At 40.0% G+C, this 13,446-nt stretch overlaps 3 protein-coding genes across 3 annotated transcripts in view; all 3 read right to left on the bottom strand.

Annotated features, from left to right (window-relative positions):
• The window catches only part of LOC108006355 (Salivary gland secretion 7), a 161,196-nt gene that overhangs the window by 128,402 nt on the left and 19,348 nt on the right, over positions 1 to 13,446 (bottom strand). The gene's annotated exons all lie outside the window — the stretch shown is intronic.
• On the bottom strand, positions 8,117 to 8,819 carry LOC108015884 (uncharacterized). Its single transcript, XM_017082452.4, has one exon. The coding sequence runs from the start codon at positions 8,638 to 8,640 to the stop codon at positions 8,365 to 8,367; it is 276 nt and encodes a 91-aa protein (XP_016937941.4). The 5' UTR covers positions 8,641 to 8,819; the 3' UTR covers positions 8,117 to 8,364.
• On the bottom strand, positions 10,894 to 11,843 carry LOC108015906 (eukaryotic translation initiation factor 4B). Its single transcript, XM_017082478.4, has one exon. The coding sequence runs from the start codon at positions 11,806 to 11,808 to the stop codon at positions 10,951 to 10,953; it is 858 nt and encodes a 285-aa protein (XP_016937967.3). The 5' UTR covers positions 11,809 to 11,843; the 3' UTR covers positions 10,894 to 10,950.

Genomic DNA, 13,446 nt, shown 5'->3' with positions numbered 1-13,446 from the left:
ATCCGCGGGAGCTGAGGGCAGCCGGGTTGCTGGATTGCTGGATGGTCGGACAGTGGAGCAGTCGAGGCAATCAGCTTCGATCCCCAAACCCCAGACCCCAGACCCCAGACCCCAGATACCCGGCTCAATGGTTTCTTTTCATCGCACTCCGATCGCAGGCTGTCGTGCATGAAATCGCTCTCGCATAAAGATCGGTTCGGATCGATCGGATGGATCGATGGAACGATCGATGTGCTCCAATTTTGAAGGCCCCATCTAATGCACCGCTCTGCACAGTTTCCAATCTCTTTGGACCCCAGCAGCTGATTAAGTGATCTTGTCTAGTTGACTGATTTTCGATTCTGATTTTGCTCATTCTCTTTCTCCGTTTCTGATCGGCTTGAATTGACACGAAGAAAGCGGTCGTAGAATTATCACCGGTGATTCGGCTTTATAGACTGGTAACGCCGAATTCGGGGCAATTTGAATTTCTCCCGGTAATCTTCTGCATCAATAGATCAAGAGAAAACCATATATAAAGGGGTCTTAGTAGGTAATCTTATCTTAAAAGTTAGCCAATGAGTTCTGAAAAATATTTAATTGTTGGTATTATTGAATATAAACATTCGTAAAACAAAATCTGATATTTTCTTAATAATACTTACTAACATAACAATAAAGAATTTATTTTTATAAAAAGATACATTTCGGTTTTATTGACAGAATAAATAAAAAAGTAACTTAGTTAGGCATGCCCTCTAGGGAATAATGTATTTAAGGCTATAATCTTGTCAAGATGTTCCTGGAACATCTTAAGTTCCCTTAACTGGTTTGGTGTTTTCGAGAACCACGAAAATAAGATCTCGCCCCACCGGAAAGCTACACACTGTCCTTTGTTTTTCAGCTTTTTGTTATTCCGAAAATATTACCTTTTATTCATATGTAGCCTCTGTACAGCCAAAGTAGTTTTCCAGCTCATTAAACCCGGGCATTTCTGGATTGGAGTCATCGCAAGGACCCATTCACCAGCTGTCAATCTGATGGGTGGATTCAGGGTAGTGACGAGGACCGATCCTGGCCCAACGTATTCATTTATGCTCGCCCAGTGCGATGTATGTACATTGTGGTCGTAAATCAGGACCCCACAACGCTGACACCTTTTTGTCGACAAGTCGACAAGGCATAGCAAAAGTTAATAACATGTAGCCAGCGGCAAAGGGGCACTTCTAATTTGTGCCAATGAAAGGGATAATAAAACTGGATATGGAACTGGAACTGGAAGAGGAAGCGGGCTGAAGGACTTGTACCTACTGTACCATTACCATTCGGCAAGGACAATGACAAAGGCAAAGGCAAAGGCAGTGCGCATATCGAAACCGGAAATAGTCGAACCAAGTGCCTGGCAACCGACTGACGCACTGACACACATTTCGCAAACAAAGGACAAAGGACACTGGAAAAAGGAGTTGAGTTGAGCTCAGTCGAGTTGGCAGTGCGGCGCATAAAAAAGGGAATTGAGCAAAATAAAAAGCTCAAATAAAATGCTTTGTCCATCGGCGGGCAGGGAACAAAGCCTAACTAACCGCCTGTGGCGGAACAACCACCCTTAATGGCGGAAGGACATGCAGGACAACCCAGATGCCGCCTGGCAACCGCTGCTGCTGCTGCAAAAAAGCCAAACAAGAAAGAACCCTCCAGTCAAAGGTCGCGACTGGGAGGTACCTGGTACTCACTGTACTTCCTAAGAAATACATAGCTCATTTTTATAATAATAAACTTACATAGAGTATCCTTACAGGACTCAGAACTGAATATCTTTTCGGAAGTAGCTTGATATTATGATGATATGTTCTAAACAAAGCTTGCTTCAACTCTATATACCCGCTCTCCATCAAGAATTCCAGGTATAATAAAAAACACTCACAAGGACCAAAGGAGCCGAAGCAAGAGATCATAATAATGGGAAATCTTGAAAGCCAAGGATACGCGGCAGGATACCTGCCAAGTCCTGTTTCCCCAGCCCCAGCCCCAGGACCAAAACCGGAATGCGTAAGGCGATTGCATCATAAATTCTGTTGATGCGGACCCTACCATATATAAAGTGAATCATCCAACCGAGCCGCTTCAAATGCAAAAGGAATGCCCAAAGAAAATAAATAAAAATTAACCCATTTGCATATTATTCAGTGAGCGGGCGAGAAAAGGACTCAGCCTCGGCTGACAGGCGGGGTTAAGTTGAGATCCCAAAGATTTTCTAAAAGCGTGCAGAGGTGGAATCATACAAACAGAAAGGATTCACTGACAAAGGATGAACTGGCACATACTAAAATAAACATTTTCTGTTGGGAATATGGATCCAACACGAAACAGTGGGTACTTTATAATGTTAATATAATGATAGTTAAAAAGTTATGCTCATAAAAATATATTTTCAGACATTTTAGCTAGAAGATATATCGAGCCATTAAGAACATGTTTAAAATAAGGGACAGTGTAAATCTTATAAAATAAATATATTTATGACATGTTACTCATTTTAAAAATAAAATCCCACTTATAGAGTAACTTAGGATTCTCGAACCTTTATTTTTCTTACAGCTTACAGTATATCCTTCGCGATCTGAGAAAGGAGTCTGGGGAAAAAGGTTGACTGTGTGCGTGGCGTGATTAAGTGATGGACATGTATGGACACATGCAGCGTTATGTTTAGCATACACAAACGGGCTCCAGGAAGGAGGGGGTTCGCATGTAAATATGTGGGGGTCGCAATGGCGGACGCCCACCGGCAAGTCCTTGCGCTTTTAATCATAAATAACAATGGACACATGGCGGCAGGGGCCCGGCGTTTAGCTTCATCCAACAAAAGCCTTCCGCCCGACAACACGGAGTTACCCTCAGCCGGTGGCCGTGTTGACCAAGGATATACTCGTACCCAGTACTCGAAAACATAGGGTTATATATTATTTCGCAAGAATTTAACTAAACGGTCCCAAAATAAACATGCTACTTGTAATTTGGTAAAAATTGGGAAGTCAAAAAGCACCAAAACCCAATTAAGAAATTAATTTAAATACGAAATACTGTTTATAAGGCTGGATTTCAAATTTTTCTTATTCCATACCTTTGAATTCAATGAAAAAGTCATTCACCGGGTATCCTTTAGTCGAAATACAGAATCCTGCATTCTTTCCTGTTTTTATTAGGTATCTGCGCGGGTGTGCGAGTGTGCTTGCCTGTTGATAATCCTCCGTCCACTAACCGAGGACCCCTCCACACGCCCTGTTGCCAGGCGCTTTCATTTCCGCCTCATGGACGCCAAACATGCCACTCTCATTCGGCCTGTCCGTCCGTCAGTCTGTCCGTCAGTTTGTCCGTCCGTCAGTCTGTCCGTCCGTCCGTTGCGCTTCATGGGCTGACCAGGACCGGGGGACCCCGCTAGTTGGGTGTCCGTGTCAGTGTCCTGTTCAATTTTTTTCGCCCGACTCCGCTCCGACCAAAACCAAAACACTGCGCAGTTGCCGCCCGAGGCGGTTGCTCTGTGTGCGGAATTTTGATATTAATAGCCTTGGACAGTTTTATAAACGCCTTTCGGGGTTAACATGCTCAAGTGGTATTCATATTTTCCACTGACCGACCTGTCACTATTGTGTGTGTCAGAACGACCCCAGTAGAATGTGAAAATAAAACGCAACCGAGGAGAGGTCTCTATTGGATCGGATCGGATTGGATTGAAGTGAAGTGGTGTGGGCGGGAGTAAGTAATGGGAAATATGTAGGTAACGAGTACATAAGCAAGGCACTTAATGTGGCTTTAACTTAATACAATGGATTTCCACACTACAGAGAGAAAACTAGCAAAAGTCATAGATGGACAAACTAACTACTAATACTTTTAATAACGTTCAATTTTAATTTTTAAAATGTTGTGTTATATAAGGCACAATAATAATACATAATTTGGGAGCTTTTATGATTACTTACGCACTACTTTTTTTGTTATTAAAAAAAGTCAGAAAGTTATTTGCTTAAAAAGTTATTGTTGAGTACAGTAGCTCCTAAAGCATGTAAACATAACAATTAAACTAAAGAAATATGATAAAGTTCCCTCTAGTGCTGTATTTTCCTTAAAGTTTATTATCCTATATATTTCAAAAAATATAATTAAATATATCTTTACGAACTCAGTTGTATAAAATGTAAGCCCTCTAGGCAAGTCTGTTAAAAACACTTTCATCACTATAATTAGTATTTTTCATTCACTTTGGTTAGGACTGATATCATCTTTGATAGACCAACCTCCCTGACAACCAGAATGCTGCAGGACCGGTTGTTGTTTTAAGGGCTTACGACAAAGATCAGCTCTTGAACTCCGCCACAACATATGTAACTTCTCAGGATTTCCACGGCAACTTTCCGCTCAGGGCTTCGGGATGGAGTTTCCTTGACGCACTGCGCAGTTTCCTTGGGTTTTCACCCTCCTTTGATTGAATTCAAAGCTGGATTACAGGGGGAAGTACAAAGCGATGGGATTCTGTTCTGGAGGAGGGTTGCTTCGAAGTTAAAGACAATCGCAGTTTTCCTTATTGCGTCGCAGCTGAAACTTCGAATAGCCATTTTCCCGATGGGAGTTCCATTTGGGTGGAAAACTGCAAGCTCTGCCGGTGGTACAGTCATCCCTGGCACGGTGCGTCCGTGTTCGCTTCCTTGCTTCCTTCCTTCCGGCCCTCCGCCTTCCCACCCCGCCCCTTTGCTCTGCCACTTCCTTGCGCGTCCTGCGCAGCATAAATTACGCAATTCACTTTGGCGTCCTTTTTTCATACCCTTTGTTCGTTTAGCAAATAGAGTATACTCAGATACAATACTTTCAGATACTTTGACTTTTGGTTTTGATGGTGTATGGTGTATGGGATGAACATAATGATGAATTTGTTATTGATTAAATGTTAGTAACATTATTTTCCTTGTTCCAAAACTATATTTTATAGATATTCTTATAGATATATTTTTTTAATATACAGATAGAATTTTGACGTTCTAATTTTAATTCAAAATGTTCTTAAAAATATAACGAAATTTCTTAAGATGAAAATGATTTCATAGTGCTGAAATCAAGATGAATTGGCGATATTTACATTGTATATCTCAAGAACTAAACTGTTAGTCCATTCAGTAGTATATACTTATTAAAAAGTTGTTGAATATACTCAATTTAACATTTCTCTTCGCACCTTCGTTCTAATATTGAGATAATTGATACCAAAATATACGTATTCGGTTTTTAAGAACGAATGTTCTCAAATCAAGAACAATGTTCTTGGATATTTCACTCCTTGTAGGTACTTCAATTGCGAGAAGTTCAACGTTATTTTAAGATTTTCCATTTCATAAAATCAGTGTAAAGGGTATTTCGGAGTAGCATAGCCCCTGAAAATTTAACAACTCCTTTTTTCAGCTTTTCCATGCCGCTGTTTGTTTGCAGCGACGCAGTTTGTGCTTATGATTTATGTGCCGCGCGTAGCGATGACACACACACACGCACGGCGAAAGGACACTGCTGCAGTTGAGTTGAGCACCCCCCACCAAAACCACCCATTTGCCTTAACCACCTCCTCCAGAATTTTCAAGAATTACACGCAAATTGCACGCAACACGCGAATCGGGCGAAGTGGTCGCGTATGGAAATGACGCGGGAATGCCACTCATGCGTTCCGTTCCGTGGGCCTGCATGTGCGATAGTTCTGTCACAGGCCCCGTATCCGGCACTCGGAACCCGGAGTCCACAAAACAGAGAACGGGGTAGCGGAGAACGGAGTCCGGAGACCACAGTCCGGGCCAAGAACTCCCCATCCTGCCCCCAAAATCCGTGGCATTAAGTCATGCGTCATCCTTGGCAGGGACATGCGTGTAAGCCGGTTATCGCCCGAAAAGCCTGCCAGCAGCAGGACACTTTAAATATCTTTATGCATACCATAAATATGTTCTTAAATGCTAATCCTTAAATACGGCCCCCAAGAGCCCAAAGAAAGGCGTCACAGTCCAAGGATATGAGTCAGCCTAGAGTTCTAGGAGAAACTCTAGGAAATGTTGCGGTTGTGGTAAATAGATGGGCGATCAATCAGTTGAAGCGGTCAGGCTTTCAGGAAATTTTAAAAAATGTTTTGGAAGACATAGGGCTTATTTTTTCACAACAACATTTACCCATTCTTTTTTCAGTAAGAATCAGCCGCCCTTGTAAATCCAAAATTTATTCAAACCTGTTAGTTGATTGGTAGTCATTTGTTAGAGCCCAATTCGCGTTAAAACGCTTTGCTTGTTCTGTTGATTGACGGAAATTGGGGAAAACCAGTTTGATACCCATGAGAAGACCCCATAAATGGCTTTACAAGATGGCATTGACTTCTCTTGATTAGTTCAGAGAGCACATGTAAAGCGGTCTTTAAGATACAAAAGATGTGGTAAACATTAGAATTCCATGTTTTTTTACGATTTTATATGTTTTTCCTTATCTCTTTTAATGTTTGTAGAGTACCTTAAAGTTGGGCTGGCCTCGCTGACCTCAGCATCAGCTGGTTGAAAATTGCAATATTTTATTTTTCATTTTTTATCGCTCAGTTTGTTTTTTCTGCTCGGCATTGTTTTGACAACTTTATGGGGGAGGGGGCGAAAACATTTAATATATGGCGCCGAGCGTAGCCGCAACTCACTTTTTAATCACTTTTCATGAGCTTTTAATTACACACTTCTTGTTTGGGTTGTGTCGGAATGAAATTTATGGAAAACCAAACGCATAAAATGCTTAACAAGCTCCTGCTGCCCGACCGCAGGACATACACACACGGGCAGATATGCGAGTGTATGTGCAGATATAAAATGGAAAAAATGGTCGTATGTGTGTGTGCAAAAATAAAATAAAAATATCCCCACTCATTTCCGTTATAATAATGTGTGAAAGGATATTAATTATGAAACAAGCGAACGGCAGGAAGCTCGGCAATAAAAACAGCAAGCGACAGGAACACCATGCGTGACCAACAATAACAACTACAGGAACATCATACTATATGGGGACTCCGGTATATTGTATTTTATGGGAGTTGGTGGGGGTACACGGAGAGAAATTACCAGTCATCATTGGGGACACACGTATAAATATAAATATTTAAACATTTATGGCACTCTGTTAAATTATGCCTTAAGGATATTTATGTTCGACCCTAAAAACAATTCAAAATTCTGAGCTCTTATCACTTAAAATAAATACATTTTTATAATTTCAATAAATATTTTTGCACTTGCCTAAGTTTGTAAAATCAATATAATTCCATGAAGAATTTCCATAGATACTCCTAGAACTTAGCACTCAAACAAATACAATTATATCATTTGAAAAAGTATTTTTCCACTTCTCTAGTGATGTAAGATCCATTACAAACATATTTCCATAAACAATTATATTATTATTATGTTTTAATTATATTACTATTTCTTTTCAGTGTGGAGTGGGCGTTGATGGTGGGTTAGACGAGGTGAGTTGCGCCGAATCGCGTTGAGTTGGGCGTAGCGGAAACGGGAGCAACATGTGCAACATGTCGAACGGAAGTGTCGGCCATATTCCGCACACAAGCACACACACGCACAACCACCTAAATAGGCCCACGTCGCACACACACAAATAATGAGTCCTGGCCAAGTAGATTTTTATGTAATGTCGGTCGGTTATTGCTTTCATACATTTATTTTATTTCATTTACCCAAACCCCCGGGACAAACGCCCACCTAGGCAAGCGGATTAAATACATTTGAAACTCCTATCGTATACTCTTAATTTTAGGTTTTTAAATATTTTTAGATAATCTTAATTTAACAAAGTAATTCAATTTTGTAAGCCACATTTGTGTTAGATCAAAAATTGGAATAAATAGAATAAAAATTATCTTTTAACATGTTTTTATAATATTTTTAAGCTAATTATTTTTAAAATAATAATAAATAATTTTTTTTTAATAATTAAATTCCTAATTTATGTAATAATCTTGGCATATAAAATATTTTTGTGTAGGTACTTTAGTAAACAGTACAATACCCACATACTCATATTTATTAATCCTCTCTAGGTCTTTTTTAGGTTGGCACTTTAGGACCTCTTATCCCTATAAAATTAATTATCGCTAACATATTAGTTATCCCTACAGGAAGAGGACATCCCAGTGTCGTAGTTCCAGCTATTAGGTTCCACATTTTTGTCCTGCACTTCACATCCAGTCATCGGAGTCAGTCAGCCAGCCGGTGGCCCATTCAGCCAGACATTCGGGCATTCATCCAGTCTGCCAGTGACAGGACCCTCTGCGGCGGCAACTGTCGTCCATCAGAGCCGTGCGTCAGTTGATCACGTTGCCGCTCCACGTGACGATGACAGGGCCGCCGGAATGCCACGCCCCCATCCCAAACTCCACGGCCATCCGCCCACGGGCATGTCCTGCGGCTCCTGCGTGTAATTGCCGTTGTAATGTCGCCCGACGCGAATATAATTGCTAAAATGTTGCATAAACCGACAGACGTGCCAATGGCCAATGGCCAGAGCCCAGGACTCCTCCTCGAACTCCAACTCCAACTCCAACTGCGGAGTGCCAGAGTCCAGGTCGCCGCGACGACACTTTTCCATTTGAATTTAATTTTAATTTACGCCCAACGGCTGGCGCTTCTGCTGCTGCTCGTGATGCCCATTGCCATTTTCCGGAAATTGGCAACGGCAATGGCCAGAACATTCCGCATTCCGGACGTGGCTCCTGGCTTCTGGCCTGATACTTGAATACACAAAAAGGAATAATGAAATATTTTTTACACAGATTTCTAAGTTATTGTGATAAATGAAAAAGAAACCAAGTTAATATATAAATTGATAAAAAATATATTAAGTAAACTCCAAAGGACTGTCAAAATATTTTAGATATTTAGATATTGAGATGGTAACATTCAATTCTACCCCTCAAAAACTTTAAACATAGTTTCTTTATATCTTCTTAATTTTTTAATGATTTTATATCAACCTAGATTTTAGTGGCACCATTGAATCCCACACACAATCAAATAAGTATTGGATATGATAAACGTTTTGATGAAATTAGGATAAATAAAAACCTGATACGGGGTGTATTACTTTAACTTGCTTGAGAATGTCGATTTCAGAACATCTACCAAGAGAGATATTCCTTCAATATCAAATTTACAATATTAAATGTTAAAAAAAAAATTAAATAATAAAAATTTAACTTGCGAATACCAAGTGGGATTTTAGCCACAACTTTAGACAATCTTATGATTTTGTTTTGTTGGATATATTTTTCTCCGTGTACAGATGAAGCTAACAGTGGCAATGCGGTTCTGGCCACGATTCTGACCAAATTCGAAAGGGCTGTCCGCACCGTTGAGTTAATGAGAAGAGACAGAGGTCGAAAGGAGAAAAGGGAGTGAGTAAGGGATGGATGAGGCGAATAGGGGAAAACCCGTCGACAGACATTTTATGTGCAACCGGCCGAAATGTTAGAACAGCAAGTCTAATTGAAGCGGCCTCAAGCAATTAGTCGATAAATTGAAGCAACAAAAGGGCCAGAATGGGAAATCATATACATTTGGAATACCTAAGTGGAATTTAAAATATGTAAAATATTTTCAGCACAAGGATTTTATAAAGAATCAGCACAAGAGACCCTCTACAGTCAAATATATACGAAAACCTATTTCTCACTAGCATCATTATGATTTTTTTATAGTTTACTTTATCCAACAAAATAAACTTAATTGAAACACAATATTTTTAAGATAAGGCTTGAATAACCAAGCAGTTATACGTTTTTACTAAACCCAAATTCGTGATATAAGCCCTCCTGAAAACGAACCGTATCTTAGCTAATAAAAAAGTTTTCCCATATTAATTAGTAACCCAAATTTCATATCTACTGAGAAGCTCCGAATTTTCCATCCTGAGTGAATCAATGTGGGCTTTTTTATGGAGCCGCCTTAGTCATCGCCGTAGAGTCTGGGGAACTATGAGTAATTTTCCGCTGGCAAAAGTCGTGGCACCAAGGGCCCACTCATCAAGTGCAGAGGGGAAATTAACACAGAAATAAATATAATAAAGAAATAAAGATAATGCATGAGAAAGATGACGCCAAGAGCAGAACTGGAAACCGACAGATTTGATGAAAATAATTTTCCAAATTTGGCAAAACTATTAACCACGCTACGTTAATTTCATTAGCAAGTCTGTATTTCTTGTTTCGGTGACCGTGTTCCATCCAAACATACCGGGCGTACATATAATTCACAGCCATTAAATGCGCTAATTAGTTGGTCAATTAGTGTATGCTTACCGGATTGTTTTTGGCTCTTTGTTTGTTGGCCAAAAGAGGAAGGCTTTTGGGTGGCGGGGGGTGCTGCGGTGGGGTCAAAATCAGAGTCGGTCCATCGGCTTTTGGACGTCAGCGGTTCGATCGCCCAACTGTCGCCACATTAATAAATCAGTTTAAATTAATTCAGTTGACAGCTTTTAGTCAATATTGTTGATAAATTGTTTTCTTTTAATTTCGGTTTTGGTTTTGGTTTTGGAAACCTGCAGCTGTTGCCAGGCGGGAAAAGCAACGCTTTACAGGTCATTAACAGCTTTTGAGTTTTGTTAATTATCTCATTTTGGGGCCATAATTCTTGTCGACATTGGTCGGGGCTGCCAGTGGAGGTTTTTAATGGAAAATATATCAAATACCTATTGTTTTAATAAATCATAGTCAGTCCAATATGTTTATATTGAATTTTATGGTAATTATTTGGAAAGGCTTGGTGAAAATCCAGGTTTAAGCAGGAGCACTTGTATCAAATTTATTCAGATTACATTTTATATATATTTTATAAGTCTTCCAAGTATCCCGCTTATTTTGATTTGCTGAAGGTTACATTAACTAAAATCTTAAAAACAAAACTAAATTCCCTCACTGTTTCTAGTCTCGCTGAGGATCTCGCTCCAGGACATGCTGACGGTATCCTGATCATCCGGGTATTCGTTCTGAGCCTTCTCCGATTCGGCATTCTCAAATTCGGCTAGTTTTTGAAGACGCATCTCCATGCGGCGTTCCAGTTCCTCGGTACTGCTGGGTTTCCGGGTGATGGGAGTGTCCCTGCCGTAGAAGGACGACTCACTTTTTGGCCAGAGGGGAGATGCCGATTCACCTTCACTGGATGGCGAATCTATGACACTGAGATCACTGACACTTGCTGAATAATGTTCGGAATTCACATCGAATTCGCTGCTGGGAAGTGGGTTAAGACTAGGAGCATCCCCACCTCCCTTCACATGGGTCTCCCGATCCTGACTTATTTTTATCATAAGACAACGACCACGGCACTTGAGCTTCTCCAGCCTAAGAAGCCCAATCAGATCCTCACGGGAATTCATCTCCACGTAGGCAAATCCCTTGGGTCGCTTTCCCTTCTTTGGAATAGTCAAAGAACGGACCGAAAAGTTGGTCAACACCTTGTTTAACTCCCGTTCGGTGCACTCCATGGGCAAATTGCTGACCAATGCCACATAGGGTGGACTCGTTGGCACCTCTTCTTCCACATCTGGAGTACTAACCTTTTTCGGCAGATCTGTATTTGATATCTGGGTTCCATCTTTGTGCAAATATAAATCGGTGTCGTCCACCTCCGAAGTTTTCACCTTTGTCACGTGCAACATGTCCTCCAAACCATGCCCCGATTCACTTCCGGAAACGGAAATGGAGGATACGGATGAGGAGCCCACGGGAGGCATCTTGAAACCCCTCGATAACTTGGACATCTTCACAAAAACACCAGTCAAAGGAAAAAATATATTTGTAAGCCTTTGTGTCTGCCTTTGTTTATTTAACTTGTAAGCTATTCAAATTTTTTGAATTATAAAGCAAGCCCGATTTGGTTTATCTTTTATTTTGGTACAGAAATTAATCAACTATCAAATGTGTTTCCAAATGAAATCCAGATTTTTCTTGTATACCTTTAGTAACACATATACTATAACAAATTTTGAAAATATTATAATTAGCAACATATTTTGAAACTATAAAAAGCCTAACTGGTTTACAGACTTCTATAATTAACGCTAACTTATTTATTTACACAAACGGTGCAAATAAACATTTGATTATTTAATGCCGATTTAGTGTTCTATTTTTTAAGCTTTTAAGTCCTTGGTTCGGCTAGCCCAAATATTGACTTCATAATCTTAATTATGCAAATGTTATGTAACTAATTTAATGACTTCATTGTCGTTAAATTGTTAGAGTAAACAACTAAATATAGCTTTCCTTTTCCGTGCAACTTTTACAGTAAATATCTAATAATAGGTACAAAGTGTACTTTATGATTAGAAATAAATTACATATTTGCCTAAGTACCTTAGAGTTAACCCCCTAAATAAGACCGTTAGCGCCTTGGTATCTCGATATGCGATTGGTATCTTCTGGTAATGTCAATTCATAGTTCTTGTTGGTTCACCAGCCAGAGTGCTAGATTTAATATTCCCAGGCCGCGATCTCATTCAGCACCTGCCCCACAGATTCAGATTCATAGATATATCGACCATCGACCAGACAAATGCCAAGGTTCGCGGATCCCAACTGACAACTCTCGGAGTTGGTTGGAAAATATCAAAAGTTCAGCAAACAAATGGCATGGAGTTGGGCTTGAGTTTGAGTTTGGCTAATGCACGGATTGTGTCGTTTCTGTTTGCTGTTTGCTAGTTTGGTCGGCTTGTTGGGTTGGGCTGAAACCAGAGGATGGAAGGAGGTTTCCACATTAGGCAACTGGCAACGGGCTACACCCATATTTCGTGGAAAATTGGGTGCGTTAGCCAAACACAAACTAAGGTAAACTGATAAAAATCATGGCCTGCAGCCCGAGTGCCAGTACGAGTGGAGTTTGGAGTTTGGGGCCAAGTAACCGAGTGCGAGTGGCCCAGGGGCCTCGAACCGCACTCGTAGTACGTGTTTGGGACCGGGCATTAGGAACAGTCGGGCTAAAATATTAGGCCAATTATATTTCAAAAATTTACATGACGATGAAGTTGACGATGGCTGGGTCATCTATAACCCAAACCAAAGACTGAAAACACTGGAAGAAACATGTCCGCATAATAGCATTTAACCCTACTGCCTGCATTACCAAACAATTCAAATTACTTTCAAGACAAACTTTACAAAATTTGATATTTTTTAAATTTATTGTTGATATTTAATTATACAAAAAGAACATAAATATTATTGCGTTTAAGTCAACAGTAATAGTTCAAAAAAACCAAGAGCAATTTTTGAAATTTTTTAAAAATATTTGAGTCCAACTACTAGTTGGTTTATTACTATAAAGGCTTTAAATTTAATAACCATAAATAATAATACAAAATATAATTTCAAATCTTTTTTAAACATTTTTTCCAGTGCAA

The sequence above is a fragment of the Drosophila suzukii genome, chromosome 3, assembly GCF_043229965.1.
Source record: "Drosophila suzukii chromosome 3, CBGP_Dsuzu_IsoJpt1.0, whole genome shotgun sequence".
Lineage (NCBI taxonomy): Eukaryota > Metazoa > Arthropoda > Insecta > Diptera > Drosophilidae > Drosophila > Drosophila suzukii.
This window is presented reverse-complemented; position numbering and strand designations above follow the sequence as displayed.

What these genes read in the sequence shown, in the direction of transcription:
- LOC108015906 (XM_017082478.4), bottom strand. Translation starts at nt 11,808, where the DNA reads ATGTCCAAGTTATCGAGGGGTTTCAAGATGCCTCCCGTGGGCTCCTCA.
- LOC108015884 (XM_017082452.4), bottom strand. Translation starts at nt 8,640, where the DNA reads ATGGAAAAGTGTCGTCGCGGCGACCTGGACTCTGGCACTCCGCAGTTG.